At 32.4% G+C, this 26701-nt stretch overlaps 2 protein-coding genes across 12 annotated transcripts in view; one reads left to right on the forward strand and one right to left on the reverse strand.

The window, feature by feature from the left end:
* Sick (sickie) overlaps positions 1–26701 on the reverse strand; it is a 163995-nt gene that overhangs the window by 53691 nt on the left and 83603 nt on the right. For all 7 annotated transcript variants that reach the window (XM_083091298.1, XM_083091278.1, XM_083091271.1 and 4 more), the window contains 3 exons: positions 19740–19903; positions 2039–2189; positions 97–1645 (listed from right to left, as the gene is read on the reverse strand). In XM_083091298.1, the coding sequence (XP_082947424.1) occupies positions 97–1645; positions 2039–2189; positions 19740–19903 (1864 nt within the window). The remainder of the gene's footprint in view (positions 1–96; positions 1646–2038; positions 2190–19739; positions 19904–26701) is intronic.
* LOC145966906 (uncharacterized) overlaps positions 1–26701 on the forward strand; it is a 41539-nt gene that overhangs the window by 4572 nt on the left and 10266 nt on the right. Inside the window, exons 4-5 of one of the 5 annotated variants that reach the window (XR_014437241.1) lie at positions 8046–10508; positions 10700–13134. The exons of 1 other annotated variant lie outside the window; for it this stretch is intronic. The gene's annotated coding sequence lies outside the window, so the exon portion shown is untranslated. Of the gene's footprint in view, positions 1–8045; positions 13135–22242; positions 22746–26701 lie in introns of those variants that run through there. 3 more of the 5 variants (XM_083091358.1, XM_083091345.1, XM_083091350.1) reach the window with 3 other exon arrangements.

Here is a 26701-nt window from a genome sequence, read left to right on the forward strand (position 1 = left end):
ATAATTATTGATAATCATATAATAGAGGTCGTTAAATTAGGATTATCTGTCGATTTCATTCAATAATGTATCAAAGGATTTTCAAAAAACACCAACCTTCTCCAATTGCTCAAATGTAGTGTCAATCTTCCGATTAGGAATCGTCTTGATCTCGCTGCCACTTTCGCTGCTTGGTCTATAAATCACGCTACTGTCGCTCGAATTACTTTGCCCGGTGCTATTAGAATTACTATGCGAGCTTTCAGACATGAGGTCTGAAATACTCGGCATTGGCGACACCATCGCTACTGTATTGGGATCAAGTTTACGATGAAGAGTATCGCCGCTCTTCGGCTTCGTTGGCGTCGGTACACCACCGATTATGCCGCTTTCTTTCGACGGTTTCGACGTACCTTTCACGAGAGCGGTAGGTTTTGGGATACTGGAACCCGGACTGAGCCCGGAACCGGCCAAATTCGGACCCTGAAGAGGACTATTCGAGCCTGCCAGCGGTTTATTAGACCCGAAATTCAGATTGTTCTGCGCAGGAGGGCTTATGGGTCCATCTTCAGCATTAGCTGGCTTCTCGGCTATTGGATCTATGTGAGTCAGAGAATCTTTTTTTTCGTTGAGAGTGTCAGTAGTAGATTCGACTTCTTCCTCGCAAATAACCTTGTCATGGTCTGATTCTCGAGTCTTTGAAGATGAATTGAAACTTTCCATTTCGGATTGCTCTTCCAAAACTTCCGGTTCTTTTTGTTTTGACATGAAATCTTTGCAGTCTGATAAATTGGCTTGATTCATGCTCAGGGTGCGATTGAAGTCATCGTTCTCGCGAGTGAGCATTTCTACTGATTCGGATGGTTTGATAATGCCGTTGGTATTCGCCAAGATAGCCTTTTGCATTAGGTCTTTATTTAAACCATTCGGCGGTGATTTCATATTTTGCAGATGAATTTTCGGATCCGGTATCTTGCCTGGAAGTTCCATCTTAGGTCTGGATGAAGGTTTCGTCGTAGGAAGCTCATTTTTCAAATTTACATTCTTGATATCTTGAGGTGTGATCTGTCTAGGCGGCGTCAGGGCTGAAAGATTCGTTTTTGGTGACAGTGTCACCGGTTGCTTTACCAGTTCTTGAAGATTCGGTGTTTTCTTATCATTTGGTAATTTGGTAGCCATCACTTTACCGGCAATCTTTCCATCTTGCTCCACAATCGGATTATTACAGGGCATCGTCAGCTTTTCCGAGGAGCTTAGCGGTCCCTTGCTCGTACGCGCGATCTTACTCTGAGCTTTGCTTTGTTCCTTTCTGCCTGTCTTCGGGCTTGCCTGCTTCGCCGGCTTGGCTGATTGTAGTTTCGATTTCAGCGCGCGACTCTTTGGCGATTCTTGAGCTTGCGCTTTACTTTGATCACACAAGGAAGTCGAACTGTCTGAGTGTTCAGATCGAGCCGAAGAAAATCCAGAAGAGCTCGAAGTGCGTTTTGAAACTCCTGAGGAAGTTTTTCCGCGCTCTTGATTTTTCTCTTTATTATTGAAGAGCTTGAACTTGTCCAGCACAGAATTCTTGTTTGGCTGAGGCGCGGGCGTGTTTCCGGAATATGGCAAGGCTTGTTGTTGGACTCTTAGACCTCCGTTAGGTCGGCCCACAGTGGACGTTCGAGGACTGCAAAATAATAAAAAAATAAAGAAATTTAAAGTAAAAAAAGAGAAATACTATTGGTAAATTCTTCTACTATGTGTTTAAATATTTAAATAATAGATTACATAAACGATATGTCTTTGTAATTAAAACATAAATTTTAAATAATAATATTTATTAGAGAGTATTATAATATCATTTCAGATAATCATTTTACAATAAACAATCTCTGCAATTTATGTCCAAAATATATTTTTGATTAAAGAGAAAATTCTAAATAACATATTTCTTTTTTAGTTTTTCTATATTAAACTAATTTTCAATTCTTAATAATTAATTTTTAATAGTGATTAATAATCGTGTAATTGCAAAAAAAGTCATCAATCTAAAATATCTATTTCTCGATGCAAATTTTACCTCGGTGTAGTAGCTGTTGGTTGTCGATTCGCATTCTGAGTCCTGGGTTGCGGAATAAATGAAAGAGCGCCTTGGGACGGTTGCTGCTGACTTGGACTGGTGCTCCTAGAACTACTTGCGCTGCCCACGCCGCTGTTTCCGTGTTTCAGACCTATTGAAACAAAGAAATTTAAAAAATTTTTAATATCAGAATATTTTTCTTTGCAATTCAAATGGACCGTCAGAAATTTTGCTTTCGATTGAGGAAGAGCAAAGAAAATAAAGAGGAAAAGAAAAAGGGAGGGAAAAGTGAGGTATAATCAAATAACTAAATAATTTATTAATTATTTTGTAATATGCAAAGTAATATAATACAGAGGATTTGCAATACATACATATATCAGTTGCAATATGCAAAATGTGTTAAAAATATATTTTTTTTAAAAAGACATTCAAGAAATAATCTCCTTAATTTTTTCCAATTAACTATTAATTTTTAACAATTAATTTTTAATTTTCCCAATAAAAGAATCAAAGAATATTATTTTTAAAAACAATAAAAATCTAGTGATAATAATAACAAAATTTGACAATATCAATTTTTAATAGAATAGAAAATAATCTAACGTTTGTGTTTAATTTTTCCATTATCGAGTATTTAATAACAAAGAATTATGACTGTGGATTTTCCATCCAGGCATCGCGAGGCACGCTGTCATTGGCCGTCTCAATATAACGATGATGATCGACCGCGTCATTAAGCGCGCACAGCCGCGTGGCTGTGATTCTGACTCGCTGCATGTGCATGCACCGTGCATACGAGTACGCAGAACGTGCTTAGCACATCGTAGACAAAATAAACCGTCCGTGTTTACCGAGAGCGAGAAGATTAATCCACTATGTTGTACTATACCACCCGATCCGCTCTTCTCGAGTAATCGTAGACGTTGTTTCTGTCAAATAATCCGCGTCGGCATGCGAACGCGAGCGAGAGAACGAGATCTCGAAATCGTAAATAACCGTGATTAATTATCGAGACTATATGTGTACGAGCAGATTGTAAACAAGATTAATGATTTTAAATTTATCCGTCTAAATTAGTACCTTGACGCGAAAAAAATTTGATAAATTTTGATTCTTCTTATTACACATAATAATAAGCAGTAATTTTGTTAGAAATGAAAATTTTATGAAATTATAGAGAGATTAAAGAATCATAATTAATTTCTCACAATTTGAACATCACATTATATTATAATTTTCAATTTAATTTTGTTTTTTAATTATTTGTTAATATTGTATAGGTATTTTGTTTTCTCCTTTCTACGTAATAAATTTACTACGTAATAAATCTACGTATTAAATTTACGAAACTGGAAATATATATATTGAAAGATTGTGATTTTTTCAATTCTCCGGTGATTTGTCGTTTTGAAATCATATGTGGATTTCACAATCATCATTGCTCTTCTTCTATTGACCCACTCAAGAGTGAATTGCAGTGGTTACGGCTACCTAATTCTTGTCTCAATTGTCCCCCTACGAGTGTGACACAAATGTAGTTGACACAAGGCGAATGAAAGCACTTGGCGATGCAGAAATTTTACGACAACCTTCTATCGCACTTAATGCAACATGTAATCTGCCTCATTTTATTAGTTTATTGTTCATTGCGACAGCTTTAATTGTTTAATCATGTTTTTCGCCGCGACAAAAATCCTTTTCCTATTCATTCGTATGTGTACATACATAATTGAATTATATATTTTTATTCAACTCAAAATTATTAAATTGTGATGGAAATTGAATTGATTCTCTCAAAAGTTTGTCCTCTTAAAGAAGAATTAGAATTCTATAAATTATCAATTGTAGAAAAACAACTGTAATTATATTATTTTTCGAAAAGAATTATAACTATAGAAATTCAATAAGATTTCATAACGTTTCGAGATAAAATTGGGGAGCTATTCAGGATATCAGTCGAAGTATCGATGTATCAATGTTGAGTAAAGATCAAATCTATGTTCGGAGCCCTATCGAAACCGCCAGTCACGGGGTGTCGTAATAAATTCGATTCCTTTTTTTATCCAGTGAACAATGAAGGAGGAAAAGAGACAGACAGTTTAGGGGAGTTAAAACGTGACCGAGCATTCGCTCGCCTGTCACAAGAATGATTCATCGTGCGAGTCGTGTAATATCGATCGATTTGTCGTGATATTAATGACAACCACGTATTGCGAATTTTCTAATAGAAACGAGACGTAGAATCAGAGACGAGTGTTGCCTCAACGCTTCGATTATGCTAATATTTTATCGATGCAAAAATGTAAGTTTTTAATAATTTGGGTTTTGACTCAAATAATGAAAAATTATATCGAAATTGACACGTAAGAGCCACAGCGCGATAGTTGGAGGGCAGGGAAGAAACAATACTTCCTTCTTTTTTATTATTGATTTATTTCAAAATTAAAATTACAGTAAAAAGCGAACATTTCGGAGCATCTTTTAATCCTTCCTCAGCGCAATGTTAACAATATATTTGTTTAAATTAATAGTTAGAAGCATGACTCACCAGATTCCGCGCTTTTTAAATTAATAACAGTATGCCGTTGTGTATATGTCATGCCGGTTTGAGATTCGATGATGGAATGTATAATTATGTCCTCAATTGTTAAAATGTAAACATAGACTCAACCGAAGACTCAAACTCAGTTGACTCAATGATAACCTTGATAATGTTATATCCAAAACGTTCGCTTTTTATTACTGTAATTTTAATTTTGAAATAAACCAATAATAAAAAAGAAGGAATTGTTGGAAAGAAATTTGTTGTCCCTGTGCTCCAACTACCGCGCTGTGGCTCTCATGTGCCAATTTCGATTTAATTTTTAAGAGTTGAATTTAAGTGATTCTATCTATAAAAGATTTTCTCTACGAAAAGATTTTTTAGTCATTAGAATATTTTATTCATTTCTTACGATAGATAGATTTTTATGAAAAATTTCTTCCAAAGAATTTTTTACGATAAAAGTTGATAGAGAAGATTATCTTATCAAAGATTCCTTGTAAGAAAATTTTGGTTAACAAAATATTATATTTATTAAGAATTTGTTGCAAAATATTAATTAATAGGACGTTCAATTTTCACGACAAATTTTTTAGAGAATTCTGATTAGAAAAATATATCCTACCGTTAACTTCTTGCAACAGGATTCTGGATAGACGTTTTGTTCTTTATAAGCGATACATTTGCGAAATGCAAATACAATGCAACTCTTGTGTACGGAGAATTTCTTGCGAGATAATCGTGACTACACTCATTCATTCACTTCACTGACACTAATGTTCACTAATGTTCACTATCCCCTTCGCTATCCTCTCATTGCTCCTTCCGTTCGAGATAAGACAATATCGGCCCACGTGGGAGAGTAAAAGGGTTGCGCCTGATTCGTTTCCCATGAGATTGACATACAATAAGCGTGTCATCAATTAAAAATTGCTTGAAAGTATATAATTCATTAAATTCCAAAATTTATCGTCTAATTTTTCTATAATTTGTGTAGTACAATATTTAACAAAAATATTTAATAATTAATAATAAAATTCAAAATATTGTTGTAGTACTTTTTAAGACACATAATAAAAATAAATGATTTTCACAGATAAAGGAGTTTTTTAAAATTGTTTTTATACTTTAATTTTATCGATTTTTGTAAAGCTTCGGAGATAGAATTCTAAAACTTCTATTTGCACTTTGCAAAATTTATTGTAGCAATCGCTTAACAAATTTTTAAAAACACAGAAAATATACTTTATAATTGATTCACACAATGTTCAAGATTTTTACAATAATTTGAAACGTTTGGCATAATACTTTGTCGTTTAATAATTACAACATCTGCAGCTGCAGTTCGTGCGTCCTCTCGCAATCTCTCGCGCGAGCAAACTCGTACTTACACTTTGTGCGAGCTCATACACTCCCGATGCAGCCTTCTCGGGACCCCCTCGGTTTCTCCCTTTGTTTCTCCCGTTCGAGAGCGCATCTGAGTACGAGGGGATCGCGCTGTAAGGCACTGCAACGGTACAGTGCGAAAAGGCATTGCATTTCACGAATCATGCACGTACACGCACAGGCACACACACGCGCATGTATATCGCGAACGCAATTGACAGACCAAGATTAACTTTAGCGGTGATCAGTTTCAAACTTATCATCGTCTTATCAAGTTCTTCATAATTAGTTTTTTATATATTACTACGCATATCATACATATCTAAATTAAGTTTAAAATTATAAAAATCATAAAATTAAAAAAAACATTTAAATTTGGTTTAAAAATATATTAATTTTTTCATTAATATATCAATGTTTTGTAATGTCAGAATTTGCATTTTAAAGTTTGCATTAAACAGCTTAGCTTTATTCTTATATCAATTTTAATGCTTGTCATATTAATGATTTGATATAAGTTGCAGCTTACATAAATCTTTAGTTGCATGCATGTTACATAAAACAGTATGCTCAGATGTGGAAAATGTAAATTATTTAAAAAGAATTTATATATAAAAATTGTGTACATATATATATAAATATATAATTTATAGTACTTATGTAATTTATATGAAAGCGCAATATATTCTTTGGTAAATTAAAACGAATCATATGTAAATGTTGATACATGAGAACCACTTGTTAAACGCGTGTCAGCCAACCGTAAAAGTTTTCTTCTTTTTTTTCTGTTATTTCTTCGTTTTTTTTTATTTACTATATCGCATATATGCGTGCATATTTCAGATATGAAAAATTGCTTGTTCAATGATACGTGAATCCTTAGTATAATTTAAAAATTAAGAAAAAAAACAAAGAAATTCTCTTTCTCTCTCTCTAATCGCCGAAAAATTAAGAATTTGCGATTTTAAAATTATGATTAAATCTAAGAGATTGACAATTTGAAAATCTTCGAGAATTTGAAAATCAAACAATTTGATCAAAAAATTTAAAAATTTGCATACTTTTAATCTAATTAATATCTATAATATCTCATATTAACTTTTATTCTATATATACATATTATATAATTTATAAAATTTTATTTATCTTATCCATTTTATTGTACCATCTATTTAATTTTGTATTTAATTTATAAAATTATATCATATTTTTTATAGGTTTTATGTGATAATTTATAATTATATAAATTATCTCTGTTTTAATAAAATTTTAAGGACATAATAAATTAAATGTAATTTCGGAACATCTCAAGTTTTATCTGGATCATAACTTGAGACGTGCGGAAGCGAAACGGAACGCGATATTGCATGTCACAAATTTCTTCGTGAATGCACAGACAAGAGATAACCATAGACATGAACCTTTAAGAAAACGTTTATGGCGCATAAGCGCGATAAACGCGATCTACCCTCGAATGACTCCCAGATTGTCAACGTTTATTTTTTTTTCTTTATATCGCAAGTGCTACTTCCACCCCCTTTTACCTTTTTTATCGTAGATAGAGTCTTTTTTTTTCCAGTATAGATAAATATAATGCAAATGCACTTATCTCGTAACAAAAAAATCGATATAAGCATCGATAAAGCAACTAAACATCGTAAAAATTCAAAGTCCAAATATTAATACAATATGGATAATATAGATAAACTTTCAATTTTTGTTGTATTGATTTCATTATAATATATTTTTACTGATTGTGAAATGGTAAAAATTATTTTAAATTATATTTTGATTATATATCTCCTCTGTTTATAATTTTCCGTTAATAATTAGGAAAGATAAGATATCATAAAAAAAAAGATGAGATATCTAAATAATTCATCTTTTTTTTACGACTCGTGATAATGCAGTGGAATTATGAGCTTACATGAACGCGTTAAAGCATCATAATAATTATTGCACTTATTAATCATCACTATTATTAACCTCCTTCATCATTGAAATTTTTTCTTCTCTTTTTCTCTCTCTCTCTCTTTCTCTTTATCTTCATCAAATAAAAATTTACTCTACTTACAGAGTGTGCGCAGGGTCAAAAGACTAACCGTACAGAGGAAAGGTATAAAGAGTGATTAGATACGCGCGGTTTGGATTCAAATTACGTCTTAGCCCACTTCAAAAAGATTGTTGTCGAGGATTAGAAGAACCCTTAGAAGCTTCCTCGATGATTAAGTCTGGCCTTTTTCGAGGAATCCTCCTATCGACTAGCTGTCGAATCGATTCGCTCGACGACCGACACGTGTTACATCGCGCCCTGAGTCGGGCTTCCAGGCTGATTAGCAGTCGGTATATCGCACAGGAATTCCTTTCTCGATTAGAAGAGAAAGAGAATGATACAAGGAGAAATTAGACAGAGATTAGATTATGATGATTAGAGAATGGACGCATCCGTAAAATGGGAAACGACGTCTGGATTTGAGGGGATGATGTGCGAATCTTATCTCGGGATAAGTAATTCGAAATATATTCCAATGGAATATCTGTTCTTTCTTAACGTCTTATGGTGGCAAAGAGACATATATAGAAAAACTTACAACGCAATATATTGCAGTAATATAAATTACGTGATGATTAAAATTGACAGAAATTTATGTGCGGATCCTTTTATAATAAGAACGTTTTAGCGAAAAATACGGCTGTTGAGATCTGTTGTATCTCGTATATTTTTATCGCATTAATATAGTTCCAAATAAAGAGGAAAAAATACAATGCGGAAAATAAATATAGTTTCCTCGCAAACAAGCCGATGCGTTCGCGAGTAAAATGAACTTGACACGACACAAGAAGAAGAAAGAGAGATTTAGCTATTACACACGGTCGTTAACAAAGTTAGTGCCTCGTTCTTTTTATTGTGATTGCAAAGTGAGCGTAAAGCGGAAGATAGCAAGTAGGTCTACGAAGGAACGAGAGAGAACGAATAGCTGCTCCTTCACCTTAACAGATAATATCGCGTTCGTAATTGACAGGAATAGCGAGCTCGAATCGAGAGCTCGTTTCAATTTCGTCTCTCGCGGGTTTTTTTCTTTGTGTCTTCTTGTGACGCACGTGCGTCGAATTAGTGCGGGGGGGGAGATGATCCTTTCCCCCTTCTACCCTTACATTCGCGGATCCCCACAGACGTCCCGAGGGATCGACCCAAGTCCCAAACAGGCTGTGACTCACACAAACCACACACAAACTGTACAAAGCCTCTTTTCCTTTCGCTTGTCAATTTGCCTTTCTCTTGCTCTCGGTTCAATGTTTAGCGATTTTAATTTCGACAAGATCCAAATATACAAGAAATATTGTAGAATCTGAAGAAAATTAAAATTGCATTGGTAAATATTTAATTAACTGATTCATAATGTTATTTTTATATTAATAATCTAATTTTTCATCAATATTTGCGCTGAAGTCTTCCTCGTACAAGCGCTCGCTTATGCCAGAGCAATAATAAAGCGAGCAGTTTTAATCTTATTGCGCTTGAAGAAGAGCGAATAAAATACTCTCTCTCTCTCTCTTCTTCTCTCCTTTCCTCTCTTTCTCTCTCTCTCTCTCTCTCTCTCTCTCTTCACAATGGGGACTAATGAAAAATAATGAAATTGCAAAACGTGATGGACGTCGGTGCAGGTGGGGGTACGCGAGCGTAACGGTGCGTCAAACGATGATGAGACGCGATGATAAACGATGATGATCCCGAGACCCGTAAGATATAATGTAGCGCATGTGCTGAACTCTCTCGTCCGCTCCACCAATCTTGCCTCTCTTTCTCCCCCGGGCGATCGAGCCAGGTGCATCGAATGTATCTCAAAAAGGTTCGCCATTAATTGTACGATAACGGAATCACCTGTCGCTTCACGCTAGTCTTGATTGATTCGATATGATGATGCTTTATGGGTTTGATAGAGATTGATAAAAATTATTCTATCTAGTCAATTTTAGCCCGATTTATTTTTGTTTATAATTGCTGTTACATTAAAATATTAATTTATTTGATTTTATTTAAAATCGAGATGTGAGAAACTTTTTATTTCATATAAATAATCAAATCAATTAATTTAAAATTTTATATAAATATTTTTATTTCATTAATACTTTGAGTTAATTTAATTATATTCAGCTGTTTTTAATTATTCATAGTTGTACATTTTTATATTACAAAGTCTTTAAATCAAAAGTTCATATTAGTTCTCGCTTATGAATAAAATGAACGTGTGCCTCTTCTAGTCTCGACTTAAGGGAGATTTGATAATGGCCGACGATCAGGGGATTGATCGCGACGACAATGCAGGGATGCGTGGGGTGAAACAAGATGGAGTTAATGTCAGCAACAGCTGTCGGTACCCGCGAAACAAATAAGCAAGAGCGTTTCTCCTGAGCAAAGGATGCTGTTCCATCTTTAAATCGAATGCCTTGCGTGCCGATATGTCGGCCATTCGCAAGAAATATATTTTTTCTATAAAGAAAGAGAAGAGGGAGGAGAGACAAAATCACATTACAATCGTAATTAGAGATAGGGGAATTTTATAAAAGATAATATATTTTATAGATAATAATAAAATGATATAGTAGCAAATAATCTTGGATAAATTGCGAAAATGTTTAATTAAAAATATCATTATTTAAAACACTGTATATAATACTCTTTAATATCTATGAATCTCTTTCATAAAATTATAATCATCTTGTTTTAGTTTTGAATCCCCATATTAAGTAGAAGAAAAAGAATATCCGGTTTTTATGATCGTGAGGAAGTACGACTACGTGGCACATTGAAATCGCGAATGAATGAATATTTTGCATATTCATATATTTAAAAAAAAAGTGAAAGAAGAAAATTTTCTCTTAAATAAGAAAGAAATATATTTCATCTTAGCTTTAAATTTTTTGTCATCGCAAACTTTTGATAAAGAATGTTCACAAAGCTATCGAGTAAAAGTTGAGAGATTGATGGGAATGAGTATAAAGATCGAGAGTTCCCCGAGAGAGAGAATGACGGAAAAGGATTAGGAATTGACAAAGGAGATCGATCGAGAAGAACATGAAAACGAATTCGAAGATGCTTTTTTACGTCGGTACAATTTCATCTTTGATTAATTGCAGTTAAGATGCTTCGTCGTGCTTTGACCCCCTAGAAAAATCCCTAAAAGATATAAAGATTCTTAGAATTCGATTGAAAGTCGATTATTCAATTTACGTTGTAGTATATTATGAGATTGTGGGCTCAAATATTAAAAGTTTAAGAATAATATATGATTTAATCACATATACAAGAAGCCTTAATATCCGACCGAGAAGGATGCTTGCAATATTGCTGTGTAATACTTTTTTCAAGTGCACAGCTGTACAAAATAAACGCAGCAAGGATCGCGTTTTTTCCTGATCACAAAGAGGCGCTCATCAGTAGAATAGCGTGCAATCGACGATATTTTTTTCCCTGCGCGGAACGAACGAATACCCTGCCGCGTCAGTCGCTTGTCTCGTTTTGCAGCAAGCTTCGGCGCAAATTGCAATCTCCCCTTTTTCTAGATTCCCTTATTTGTCCCGCCTGTTTACCCCTCTTTCACTCCTTGCTGCCGATTGCAGGACCCTCGTCCTCTTTTCAGGACGACCCTCTTTCCAAGTTCTCTGTCACATACACGTGTCGCGTTCTTTTCAGGACGTTCGTCTCGAGACGCGCGCGCAGGTGTGACATCGATAAAAATGACGATAAATGAACAAATACTGTATGAATGCACTCATCGCGGATGCTCTCGGAAGTTCTCATTTTCAATGCGAGACTTTATTATGCATAAGAAAAAATGCGCACGTTTGCATTAAATAACGTGTATTGAGAAAAAATGCGTAATGGAAGATGCAGAATATATACGTGATTTTACAAAACAAATAAAGAATATACGAAAATAATGCATTTGTGAAAGATATGCAAGTTTAAAATTAGAAGAGAGAGAGCTTAAAAAATGGCAATGTAAAAGAGAAAAAAATAGAGAAGTGAGTAAAAGCAAATGAGAAGCAAGATACTAATTAGTACTATTTAAATAGTAAAATAAAAATATATGACGCAGTCATATATTCGTATATTCTTTATTTGTTTTGTAGAGTCATAATATGTTTATGTTCTGTATCTTTTCTCTCTATTACGCATCTTTTCCATCGTTAATAGACATTATTTAAAGCAGACGCGCGCATTTCCTCTTACGTATAATGAATGAAAAACTCGCATTAAAAATGAAAGCATCCTCGATAACTGCATTCGATAATAGAAAAGCGTGCTGCGATGTTATTGCCAGAAAAATCACGACATTTCGAAAAAAGGGGTACGAGAAATATTTTCATAAAAAAAGTTTTTTTGTTAGCAATAAGAAACAAAAAAAAGTAAAATAGAAAGTGAGAGATAAAAAAGAAAGAAAGAGAAAGAATGTGTAAAACAGCATGTAACGGAAAAAAAGGAATATGTAAGGAAAAATGCGTAACACAAAACATTCGAACTTTTCATCCAGGAATATAAATCCAGGTTGTCGCGAAAACAGCATATAATTAATACAAATTTGCATCGCGAGCTATGTATCCCGAGGGATGCATATCGGTGCATATTTGTTTTTCCCGTGAGATATGCACCGCAAGAAACTTATAATATTTTTACTCCGAAAATATCAATATTTTGCTTTTAAAAGCTCGTGTTTAATTGATACTTCAGCTATGATACTAGAAGAATATGTATAAAAAATATCCTAAGAAAAAAATAATATAAGTTGCATAAAAGTTAAGAGTTGCAAGAGGTTTAAGTGCAGTAGAGTTGAGATATGCAAGTTCGGAGGATGTTACGAAAGAGAAGAAGCGGACGGTGACAGTTGAAAATTGCCGGAGGGTAGGAAATATCGCGTAGATGGCATACAAAGGGCGTTTCCCAACCCCCGGAACAAAGCAGATTCCACTCTCGCTTTTTGAATGATAAGGGGTAAGAGCCCCGCAAAGAGTGGAAATACCCCACATGCGAACGTGTCAATGTCTAGATAACGTACAGATTCGCGAACCGTTCTTGCTTGTCGGATTTCAGGAAAAAATTGAGAAAATTTAATTTAATCTATAATTAAATATTCTAATTCCCCACACTATTATATACTACTATTGACAGAACTACTAAAAATCTTCATGTATTATAAAGAAATGTTATAAAGAATCTAAATAGAATCTAATAAAGAATTGTTATAATAACAATAATAAATAATATTATTAATACAATTTAGTGTAACATCATAAAATATTTATATTCCTCACATTAGAAAAATAAATAAATAATTTTATATAATTACGGGAAAATACCATTTTCTTATTTCGAAAGCAATAAAACAACATACGATCAAATCCGATACGTTCACCATTTTGCCTGTAAATTTATGTAATAACGTTTAATGTGATGATATCACATTATTCCTCTATGTATCTAATATATCGGTAATAGAGTTTCCCACAAGGTGCCTCGTAGCACTTTATATTATGTGTACAACATAATATCGACAATGCCAATTTAGCTTCGTATACGTATGTACGTACATGTATATGTATATGTATGTACATGCCTATATATCCCTATAATATTTCTTGGCAACCACTATTCGAAAGGAATTATCAGCTACGACAAATGGGATTATGAGGAAAATCGTCGATGATGTTAACATCACGAAACAAAACCAATTGACATATTGTTCATATACGATAACACATATATATTTATTGCAATGCATTCCTTTAATTTCATTATCTCTTAAATTTATCTTATATGTGTTTAAAAAATTACTAATTACTATTTGTGTGTCCCATTTTCATTTTTAATTAAGAATTGAACGTCAAATATTACACTTCTCATTTCTAATAATTCTTAAAATGTTAAATTATCGTTTACATTTCAACGAATAATCTTATTTAAAAAGTAACTTAGAGAAACGACGTCAAATTAAACAGATGAAAGAGAAGGAAAGAAAAGAGATCTTTCCAAGAGATCGAAGACCTTGCAAAGAAGAAGCGCCGCTTGTGCTAATAATAAATACGAGTTATTTATATCTTTAAATCATTCCCCCGAGCGCGTCGATGATGAACATAATTCCTGGTAAAATGTTGCCGATCGCGTTGCATTTTTTCTACATAGCATTTTTCTCTTTTTTAGTGTCACTATCATTTATTTGTAGAATCCTCTGCCTTTCTCTGCTTCAGATAAGTATAGCGGGCTCAAGGGAGGCCGATTCTCGAAACTAATACCAAACTGGTATTCAAATGTATGTGTAGAATGATATTTTTAACTAGTACGAGGCTGTAAAGGAAGGCGAAAGGAAGAGGAAGATTTAAGGGTTCTTGAATGTCCTCGTTCAGCGGTGCCCAATCGATATTTTAATTGCATTCAGAATTGTAAAAATTTATCAATACTTTTTATTAAGACAATAAAATATTAAAATAAAGATATAAGATAAATACATAAAGAAATTGTAAATAAAAAGTAAAAATAGATAGAGATAGAGCATATGTAGGAAAAATGCAAAATCAGTAGTTCATGTCATTATTGGTCAGACAGAGATTTTAATTTTTTTACTTCATAAAAAGTAAATATTAATTAATTTCACCAATGTGTGTATTTCATCAATGTAGTTATTGTACATCTCAAAATTTATAAAAAATTTTTATATAATAGTATATATGTAACTAATATAATAAACTCAAGTTTCTGTACTTATAATTCATACAAATTATTGTATTAAAAAAAAATTATTGTCAAAATAGAAATGCTAAATATTAAATAATAAATATTAAATAATAAAACAAAAGATTTAAAATTGTTATGCATATTTGCAATATATGATTAATTTGCAAATTTAAAAAAAACTATTATCTAATTTTCTACGTTTATAAAATTCTTTTCTCTTTAAAGATATCTTTTCAAAATTGCAATCCAAAAATTAAGAGAAAGAGATTAGCTACGTGATTCTAAATAAAATCCACTTTAACAAGTATTCCTGTATACAACTAAAAGATTCTTAAACTAAAATATTTGCTGTTAACGCAAAATTTTACTTTCTAAATTTCAAAAGTTCTATTCAAAATGGATTTTTTAAAATTTGAGAATCTCTGAAGCGCTTGAATGTTTCGGGGTTAAAGACCGGCTGTAGCAGATCTTACGTATGCTTCGAGATTTCAATTTTCTCTCGTTGTTCTTCCCTTTGCCATCCTCTTTCAGTCTCTTTCCTTCAACGCCGATCTTTTCGCGCTTTCTCTTTCTCTTGGCAGCGTCTCTTTCTTTTTCTTGCACGCCCGCGAAACGAAAGACAGTTTATAACGCAGCTGACGAATGGTCGAAACCGTTCTTCATTTCCTCTTTTCTTTTTCTCTTTCTTTCTCTCTTTTTCTTCTCCTTTCCTATTTACTTTCGCTTGTCTCTTTAAAAGATTCTTGTAGGATTACTGGGCTTAAGGTGACTTCACATCTCATAAAACATCTCGAATTAAATCTCGCTTATGAGAGAAGTTCAACAAACTATATAAATTCTGTAAATTTTATAATTTCCACATATAATAAATATTCACACAAAAAATATCAAATATATATTATTTATAAAAATTTTCTTATTTCATAAATCATAAAATAAATCATAATAATATTTTTTAATAAAATAATTTATTTCTTAATATAAAATTTGAAAAAATCTAAAATTAATACGCATGATTTTGAGTGCTTTCGTCTACGGTCGATAGACAGCATCCTTTAATTACGGCTTTTAGTACAACACAGGACTCTTTCCCTTGTTCCGGAAATCTCTTTGGGAAGTTGCACGGCGGATTACGGGGATTGAGTTAAGCTCGAAGCAAAGAGAGAGAGACAGAGAAAAAGAGAGGGAGACTGGGAAGGAGGAAGAGAGAGAAATCGATACATTCATGTACGAATGGTGGGCATATTTTCGCACAAGTCTAATTGAAACAAACGCTGCTCTATAGTGGCTATAATAACATGATGAACACGCATTAACCAGTCAATAGCTTTAATTCATACATCGTATAAAGAACTGTACATACAATTCTGTTTGCAAAGTTTCACATATCCATAAAAAATATAAAATGAATTATATCAATATATCATAAAAATATATAAAAATGTAAATATATTTAAAAATAAATATCCCAAATATAATGAGATGTTTTTCTACTACTAAAATATAAAAATAAATTATATATAAGAAATTATAAGATGAAAATAATACTAGAAATCTTTTGAATGTGACATTATTGCGCAACAATACTATAGTAACGAGATCTAATAATAAGAAATATATTAATTCAATAAATTTTATAATTAATATTAAATTAATAATATCTCTTATAAATAAAACAATCATAGCAATCAGATTCGTAAAAAAGACTTATAGTTCTTCGAGAGAGATTCCATAAATATATTTGTCCAATCCACGAATGTGTCATCGAGAGGGAAATAGCTATATAAATCAAGATCCTGACCTAGACGCCTAGACAAGCTTGTCGTCTAAACTATTAACCGCGGCAACGCTATGAGCAGCAGATGGCCAGAAAAAAGACCATCTTAAACTCCTTTAATATCATAAACCATGACGAGAGAAGAGCCTCCTTTCGTTTATGCGGGCGTGCATATGCATTATGGCCGACCGGCTAGTTTGTGCACGACGCTGTGAAAATCTATTTCGAACGAAGGAGAAACGCTGTATTCAGACATACGAACGCGCGCATTTTGATACCGTCATGATATATAGAGCGGCGAGAATGACGAGATAGAGAAAAAGAGAGAAAGAGAAAGTACAGAGCATCCCCCTATAAAGGCGCACATCAGCGGTGCCCAACCGTGTAAATAAGCGATAAGAGGATACAGATTCTGTCCTTACGCTGGGAAGCTTACAAAGTAGTGAAAAAAAAGTACAAGTATAGCAATATGAAAAAATAGTATTCCCATTTGAATAAATAAAGTAATAAATGATTAAAAAAAAGATGAAAAATATAAGAAATAAAGAGGAAAAATTCTCACATTATCGATTATTATCATCACAATTATTATTAAAATATTCAGAAAAATATGTATCTTTTACATATTCATAACAAATTTGATAAATATTATTTATTTACTTTCTCTTATATATTAAAAATTATATGAAATATATATATGAAAAACATTTTCTTCGTAAATTTATTAACGCAGATGTAAATATAATAAATTTATAAATAATACATATTTTTCGTGTATTATTTTATTTATGTGTACACTATATATATATATATATATATATATATATATATATATATATATATATATATATATATATATAGTGTACACATAAATAAAATAATACACGAAAAATATGTATTATTTATAAATTTATTATATTTACATCTGCGTTAATAAATTTACGAAGAAAATGTTTTTCATATATATTTCATATATTTTTCATATATAAGAGAAAGTAAATAAATAATATTTATCAAATTTGTTATGAATATGTAATATATATATATATATATATATATATATATATATATATATATATATATATCAATATGAATAAAACAACTATACGGGAGTGGCGATTTATAATCTCGTTCTCGTTGATTACCGTAATGGCGGGCACGAGCCGTGTGAGATCTCTTAATAAAAAAAAAAAATCACACGTCGACAAGGACCGGTTAGTATTTGCATTTTTCGAGACGGCTGCGAGGCAATCGAGCGAGAGAACCGACTGGATTGTCGAAAGCGAAGAGAAAGACTCGTGTGCATGTGTATTTTATCGTCCTCTCGAAAAGACCGGTCTCTCCTCTCCTTCACTTTTCCTTTCCGCCTTATCCTGCGGGAAGGCTCAAAGTTGAGCGCCTTTGTAAATCGGGTGCCCGAGCACATCTGGCTCATGGAAACTCGGGAGTTGAGAGTAAAATATAAACTATGGGGTGCCACATCATCTCGCAAGGGCGGAGAACACTCCCTCGGGTTTCCACTACCTCTACCCTATTCCCTTCGTAATATCGCCATACGTATGCGCATTGCGCACGCAATTGAGAGAATAGACGAATGTGTATGTATGCGAGAAAGTGATAGAGAGAGAAAGGGAAACAAGATTATTTATCCAAGGAAAATAAGTGCAGTTAAACAAGATAGACATGAAAGAATTATGAGTATAGGTTTCAGGAAGAAACGCTAAGAAATGAGAATTGATAAATTATAAAAATTTGTCTTATATTTTGTACATATACTCAATTTGATTATTATTTCACCATGTATGTACCATTTTTTTCATACTAATGAATAGTCATTTATATTAAACTAAGAGAAAGTAACTAGAGAAAAAGAAAAAAGAGTAAAATATAGATCAAAAACACATATACCAGGAAGGAAAGTTCGCTCACACGCACACATATATATGCACATACATGTACAAATATATATGTATATACAAAAGCGATAAATGAAAGACTAACGCGTATGAGCGCAGGGTAGATACGATTATACAAGCCACCGTATATATTCGTGGGGATCCCCATAGAGAACCCAATAGAGGCTAGTTCCCATAGCGGTCCAGAATCTCCCGTGACAGTCAGAAATACGCAAAGGGTTGCTAAAAGCCATTCACGAGACTAATGGCTAATGGGGTGTTTTTAACACGGATGTCGCGCCCTTTCGTCATTCATCGTGTTTCGAAAGAAAGACTTCAAAGAAGAAATCGCTTAATTGTTTCAAACGAAGAAAGTCTTTCTAGGGTTTGCATATTTTCGTGATTATCGATCCGATATTTAAATTCACATCTACCTTAAATTAAAATTAATTAGTCGCGATGTTTCTCACTAATCTTTTTCTTTTAAATTTTATTCATAAATATATCTTTCTTTACTTATGATATAAAAATGGAGAATTTATATAAATTTCTCAAAATTTTTTTAAGTATCTAGACTATTCGTAATAATTAAAAATAATTGAGAAATTTGAATAAATTTTCTCTCAATAAATAAGAGAATTATAAATTTATAAAGATTATTTTTTCTTATGTTCTATTAAATAAAAAGTGTAAGCGCGTTATAATCCTTTTTCTTGAAATTATTTCAATGATTATTATCAATAATTCAGAGAAAGCAAAGAACTTTTGATGTATACCTATGCAGAAAATTGATAATAACGACCAGCACAATAAAATATCAACGGCGATATTATGAGTGACTCGATGAAAAAATAATGGAAACCGGCTAACAAAACCGGCCGTGGAAAGATTGATTTAGCAAAGGATATTGCTCGTTAATAAATTTACATTCGCAAAAATGTAGAGCGCAAACACCATCATGTACCGCAAAACAAATAATAATTTAATATACTTGCTACAGTTATTGCTGTTTCGATTTTTCAAAAGTTTGATGTTTTTTTTCTCATATTTTGTCATCCATTTTATATAATAATAAATTTAGGTAAACGTAAAATGTCTGATTATCACAAACTATTATATAATTTATTAATAAAAAATATATGTAAAATATTTGTTAATTATCAAATAAATAATTTAAAAATTTTTCAACTTAAAAATTAACATAAAATCAATATAATTATTATATTATATTTATTATATTATATTATATTATAGTATATAGTTAATACTATATCGCAGTAAGTGCAAAGTTTTACATTTGTTTGTCAAACACGGCGCGAAAAGTTTGCATCAAAGAAGGATGAGAGAGATGAGTTGATGGAACTTACCGAGTTGTGATTGATGCGTCGGTGTCGGTGCCGGTCTGACTTTGTCCGGGGGACATCTCCTGGTGGCGGCGACTGTTGCAGGCAGGGGTATGCTCGTGCCACCCCCTGGACCTCCCCCAGCGCTGCCAACCCCCGACGATTGTTTGTTGTAAGGCGATGGTAATCTAAAATGAAAAAGAAATCTGCTGTTAATTCATGAAATATTTTTTTCATGTACCCATTCTATATTAAAAAAAGTATTATAAAAAATATATAAGCACGTGTATTTTTAATTTCTTAAATATTCATTTATATTTTATTGTCTTATAAGAAAAATAATTATAAATATCATTGTATAAAGAAAAAGAATTATGTGATAAGAATAATAATATATAATGAAACTCTGAATCAATAATCATTAATTTAAGAGTCACGTCAAATTTCTTATATAATAATTATACATCTTCTATTATATGACTTTCTATTAGATTTTTTACATTGCATAATTTTCTATATCATAATGTATAAATATTCTTATATATAAGAAAAAATATAATGAAAAAAAAACCATCATATGACAAATCGTCATACAATGCATAATGTATCTTGGATATTGTGTATTGTAAATAACATCTTTAACTCATTATCTAATTAATAATATAATTTGGGGTCCGGCAAACGTATAAATCAACGTTTAAAGACGTCATTAAGTTCCTTTCAACTAGCAGCTTTTCGACATACGCAAATTCATATAACCCACTATATCGCTCTGTACACGCTTGTGCTCGAATTACCGAGTACCGTCTATAAACCTCGCGAATATAACTGACTTGGCAGAGAAACGATCTTTGACTCGTATCCGTACTGCGTGTTTAATGCTAAACGCGGTTATCCGATATCCACATCTCGCGTAAATCATCGTGCTTTGTCCTAAATTTATCCGTTATTTCGCCGCAACAGAAATAATTGCGGCTGTCAATCGACTCTAGTATCCATGAAGCATTAAATGCAGCTATAGCATATTACCAATCCAATGCTGCGGAAAACTAATGCTTCTGGCTTGTACATCGCGACTTTTCGATTTTTTACTTCTTAATTGCAAATTCAATTATTTTCGACAGATACAAACGGAAAAAAATAAAAAAAAAGTCCACTGTATCTCATCATATTGGAAAAGTGAAACAATTTATCCAGAATGTTTAAAGAAAATTAACGATTATTCGATAAGAGTATCTCCCAAACTACATTCGAGAATAATTTTTTTATCAAAAGTAAATGAAACTTAGACTGTTTAATTAACATATTTTTTTTAAATATATATTATTAAATAATGCTAAATATACAAGCATTAATGTAGCTATATAAAATATTGTTATTTTTGGGATATAAAATAATTCTTTCAATTAGTATATATTTTAATGACGTAAAATTTAAATGTATACTTTGCAAGTTGCGTCAAGAACGAGTCTTGGATTCGTTCTCTGATTTATATACCGGGCTTGCGCATCCATTTGCATCCATATGCACACCCACGTGCAGCTGGTGCAGTGCGACCCGCGGGACACACCTCGTGGCGTTCTTTTCTCCTGCAAGAGGCTGCGAGAGATGCGATCCTTCACTCGCCATGCAGAGACACGACACAATAATGTTCGAGGAAGGCACAATGCAAGCGAAATATACGGAAGATTAAATTATGCGGCGATGCGATGGGGGGAGATGCGCGCATAAAGCTGTTTTGTAAATTTCCATTTCTCTCGTCGGTGTGATGAGTACACGATGAGTTGTGAGATTTGCATCAAATGCTTGCGGAGAATATTGCTTAATAATTTTTTTAATTAGAATCTTTTTTTACTCTCTTTTGATTGTAATTGAAATAGATGATTGAATCTATTAAACTCTCTGGCTTAATAAATTACACGAAGAAATAAATCTCTCTCCTCTAATATTTATCGAAAAAAGTTATAAATTAATGTCGATATGAATATTTATATCAGTATTAAATTAATATTATATAGTAAATATATTAATATTATATAGTAAATATTATACATTAAATATTATTTTTTTAAGATTTTAATTTTGATTTTATATAATGTTAAATGTCTTTTCCTAATAAAAGTCTGTTACAAAAAAAATATTTCGCATGACAAAAATGCAGATTTGCCGCAGATGCGTTTTAAGACATCCTTTTTGTTCCAAGTCCTTTGATATATTGAAACAAGATTTACAAGATTGTACTTAATAAATGGTTCTAAAATCTTGCAATAAAAAAACTAATGCCAATAAATTTAATATAAAATAAAAAATTTCTAAAATACAAAAAAGGAGAGAGATAAATGATAAAATGTGTTGTGACAAGAAAAGAGAAAAAGAGGGAGACGCAAAAATTAGAAACTTTTAAATGCAATTTGTGAATTATTACAATTTTGTACTTTTCCCTCCCTTTCTGTCATATTAATTTTATAATCTATATAATTAAATTGAATTAAAATAATAAAATTAAACTTTTTTTTTATTTTGCAAGTTTCGAACATCATTTTATATACCTTTGGTCCTTGTGTCAAGAATACAACTACGGCCCTGAGGATCGATATATAAAAAATGACTCCCTCGCAGGGATGCGCGCATCCCCGGCGACGTCGAATCGAAGAAAAAGAGAGATGTTTCAATCCGACGAGGATGGTATACGGCGAGTCGCGAATATTTACGAGAGCAATATCGGAAATTAATGCCACGGCCGGGCGCCGCGGCGCGTGTTGCAACTGCCGCCATCGCCGCGACGTCTTACCCCCGGCAACGTATTAATATCGCGCGAAATGGGCGTCTCGCGACCGCAGACGGCGCCTTTCCTTTACGACGCCTTTGTTTCGGCTTAACTTGCACCGATAATGATACCCGTGTGTGTCCTATTAATCTTTTAATTAATTGGACACTACCAATTTTTCGGTGCTCCAATCTTTCGGAAAATATTCGAATCAAAAGTTGAAATTAATTTTGTTTCGCTGTGTTTAAAAATTGTATTACATATCTCGGAATAATTATAAATCATCAAGCGAATATCAACAATTGAATTAATAACAAAATGGAATATTAATAACAAAATTGATAAAAATTAATTATTAAATATCAATGTTCACACATCATCATCATCAATCATTATTGTCTCGTTGCAAGTACACTCTATTTCGTAGTAATATTATGTTATTTATAACGGCATCGAATTAAATAATTTTCTACTGCGCTTACTAGCTGTTTGCGTTCCACAAGGAAACAGCGAAAGCCATTATTACCATGACATCTGATTAATTGCGCTCGATAGTTGCTCGATAAGAGCCTTGATTATAAGAACAAATTGCACGCAAGCGAATTTCTCGATTACATACGGGTATCGATGCAATTTGTTCGACATTACGTTGTTTCATTAATCGTCGGCGTAATTTATAATACTCGATTTTTTTTCGTATAAATTACGTAAGCTCCCTCGGTTTTTGATTACCTAACCAATGTATTTTATTAAGTCTATCAATGACCGGCGATGCATCGCGCGAGATGCACTTTTACATCGTTCTCGATATAATCCGATGATGTGATTACAATAAGCTGACGCAAGCTTGTTGTAATATATGTTTATTGTTGTAATGTTTGTATGCTCGCCATTTCACTAATTAACTCGTTTGTTTTGCCATTTCCTATAAATAATAATTTTCGCAAATATCTTTTTTAGTTTATTTAATTTGTTCTTTTTTTAAATTTAATATTATAATAAGAACTATTATCTCGAGATTGCATCTACGATTCTTTTCTCTCTCTCTTCCTCTCACTCTATATAAATAACAAATTAATATTGTTAAAAATCTCTAAAGGAGCATTTACTTTGTTTCAATCAAGTTAATATTAGATTAAAAAGATCATTATTATTAAACCGAAATTTTGGATGATTAATACAATTGATATTCGCAAAAATTGCACGAGAAAAGAAACTGAACAGCAGTGCTTAGACGTAAAAACGCCATATGTCCATTTAGTTGCAAACTGTGCAGAGAAGGGAACTGCTGGGGTTCCTTTGATGCCCGCAGGCAACAAGAGCGCCTGATTAGGTTGACTGACCAACAACGAGATGCATATCGGCTAGGACGACATTCCTTCTAATTGCCAACTGCCGGGATCGGATCGGCCGATGCAATTTTTCGAACGGTAGCCAATTAAAGATCCCGTCGCCGCGATATAGAGAGAGAGAATGTTCTTTCTCTCAGTCGATGCTGCGAGATCCTCAAGTCTAGTGAAGGTAAAAGCCAGCTTTCGTTAGAAACCTGAGTGACATAATATTAAACGTAGCAAGTTGCTTATTTTGAATCTGTTATTAATAATAATATAAATTTAAAATGTCTTGTTACATATAAAGGTAGAGGATATAATTTGCATAAAATAAAAATTTAAAAATTTCTGCAAGATTAAATAATTTTTGTCAAAACTGTTTACAAATCTCAAATCAATTACATCGTTTGTACTCGATAAAAAAATGATAATCTCTATTTAAAATTATAATAATCTTTTTCTATTTAATATTTTTTATTATCTCTAAATAAATATAATTAATTATTAAATTTTATTTAAAAATTTTCCATTTTAAAATTTCAAGAAAGCATGTAAGAAACTATCTAAAAAAATATTTCGGTGCTATCGCTATTCTAACTATGATGCATTTCGAAACTGTACATTTAAAAACTTCTCTTCAGGCAAAGCACGGTTCAGGTAAAGCCGCGGTGAATAAGACTGCGATTAACAGAACCTGTATTTTTATCTTTCCCAAGCACCGAAAGTGCATGAATGTTGCGCGTTGACGAAATCAAACAGAAACTCCGACATTTGTTAGACAAGTAGATAAGAAAAAACTCCAACATTTAAGTGTCCAAAAATATTACGCATGTATTCATTCCAAATTTAAGCTCCAAAACTCTTTCTTTGCTCCAAAATGCCATTTTAATTCAAATTAAGTCGCAATTAGCTGTTTTATAATTATCAAGCAAATATCCACACAAATGATATATACCTGTCTATATTATTTTACCGATAGTAATTTATAAATGTTAATTCCATAATAAATACGTTTATTAATTTTATTAATGCTATATTAAATAATAAAACAATTTTTATAAATTTTATTTAAATAAAAAAATGAGATAAAAATATATCAAAGAAGAAAAAAAATATCAGAAAATATATATTCCTAATAGAAAAATCTATATGCTGTCTATGTTTTAAAATTTAAAAAGTCATAAATATTATTTTACCATAATTTCTTAAATTTTATATGGTCACGAGTCTCGCTGTCTTTGCTATTCATATTTTTCTCATTATTTGTGCGTAAATATAAATCGCTGCAAATTGACAATGGCGTCGCGCGCGAGTAGTTGCGTTAACGAAGACTAAAGAAGAGAAGAGGCGAGAGATAGGTGTGTATATAGTATCGGGACGAGTCGAATAATTCATTCGGAATATTAGAAATAATTGCCGGATCTTATTCGAAGAGAAAAAAATCGAGAAAGAAAGAGTCCGTATACCGACACGAAGCAGAGAGTTGCTTCCAGAGGAGCGCGGGATAAATTTAGAGGGTCTCGAGAGAAGAAGGACTTAACGGTCGTTTCCAGGAAGAAGCACGATGACGACCAGAACCGTTCTTCCCCGCAAGGCGATATTATTATCGTGGTTCTTCGACGACCACCGGTTATCGCCGATACGCACGCAAGGACGTGGATGCATACCGTTACTTACGACCGGTGAAAGATGCAGCTTTTGGAAGATATTAAATTCTTTCAAATTTTGGGATGTATTAAAAATATTTAAAAGATGTTTAAAATTAAAAAAATTTGGAAGTAATGCAAATTTTCGAAGAATGTAAAAATAGTTTAAAAAATATCTATAATAAATTAATATCTATAATATTATATAATACTTAACAAAAGAGAGATATTAAATATGCATGGGATATTAATTATTAAGACTATTAATTTTTTAGGGTTTCAATTTGTTAGTTTCAATAATGTTATATAAAATTATTTTAAAAATACTTTGTGATTAATGTATTGGCATTTTTTAAAATAATAGATTGACATCAAATTGATCTAGAAAAATATTTAATACATCTTTAAATTGTGTGTTTTTTTTACTTTAAGATGGAGTTTAATCTTGTAACAGTCCTGTTGCATCCGAAACAATCGATGCATAACGGTATCGTAACCTCCGTCCTGCTTGCTGCGATGCATCATCGGCGATGCATTGGGAAACAATGCATCATCCTAATTAATCGAGGCATTCTAATTAATCATTTGATGAGAGTATCTTTCTTAGGGGAACACGAACAAAATACGGCTGCTTGTTGATTCCTTTTCATCACACGCAACTATCGATGAAATGATTAAACGAAAATCGTTTAAAAATTATTATTATTCAGATACTTCAAATCATTTATAAAACCCTTTAGGCTTCTCTTGAACTTTTATTATTTAATTGAATTATATTCGAGCTTTTTAATTTTCTATATAAAATTAATTATTTCAATTTTTTTTAACATCTTAGGCGTTTCTAATATTTTTACAGACCTCTTTTTAAAAACATAATGTTTTGTATCCTAGTGTATATTATCTAAAAATTATTTATAAGTAGTTTGGCTCGGTTTTCGAAATGATTCAATCATTACACACGAGTGCAATGTCGGATACCCTGTTTATATACTACGAAACCTCGTTTTTCTCCCTCTTGATACGCGCGATCAGTGACACGTACGAGACAACGCACAAGTCCGCTCTCGTTCCACTAACGTCAACGTGTAGGATTTAGCCTGCGAATCGCGCGATCAAAACGTGCTTGCCCGAGGATCTATTTCTGCGGCCATTCACATTGAAAACATTGACTCACTCGTCGACTCGCGGATGTCTTTGAACTCGTTCGCTAAATAAAGAAAGGAAGAAGCCGAAAAAAGTAAA

This window comes from Camponotus vicinus, unplaced genomic scaffold (assembly GCF_025532165.1).
Source record: "Camponotus vicinus isolate PSW18456_S1 unplaced genomic scaffold, iyCamVici1.0 SCAF_1, whole genome shotgun sequence".
NCBI classification, from domain to species: domain Eukaryota; kingdom Metazoa; phylum Arthropoda; class Insecta; order Hymenoptera; family Formicidae; genus Camponotus; species Camponotus vicinus.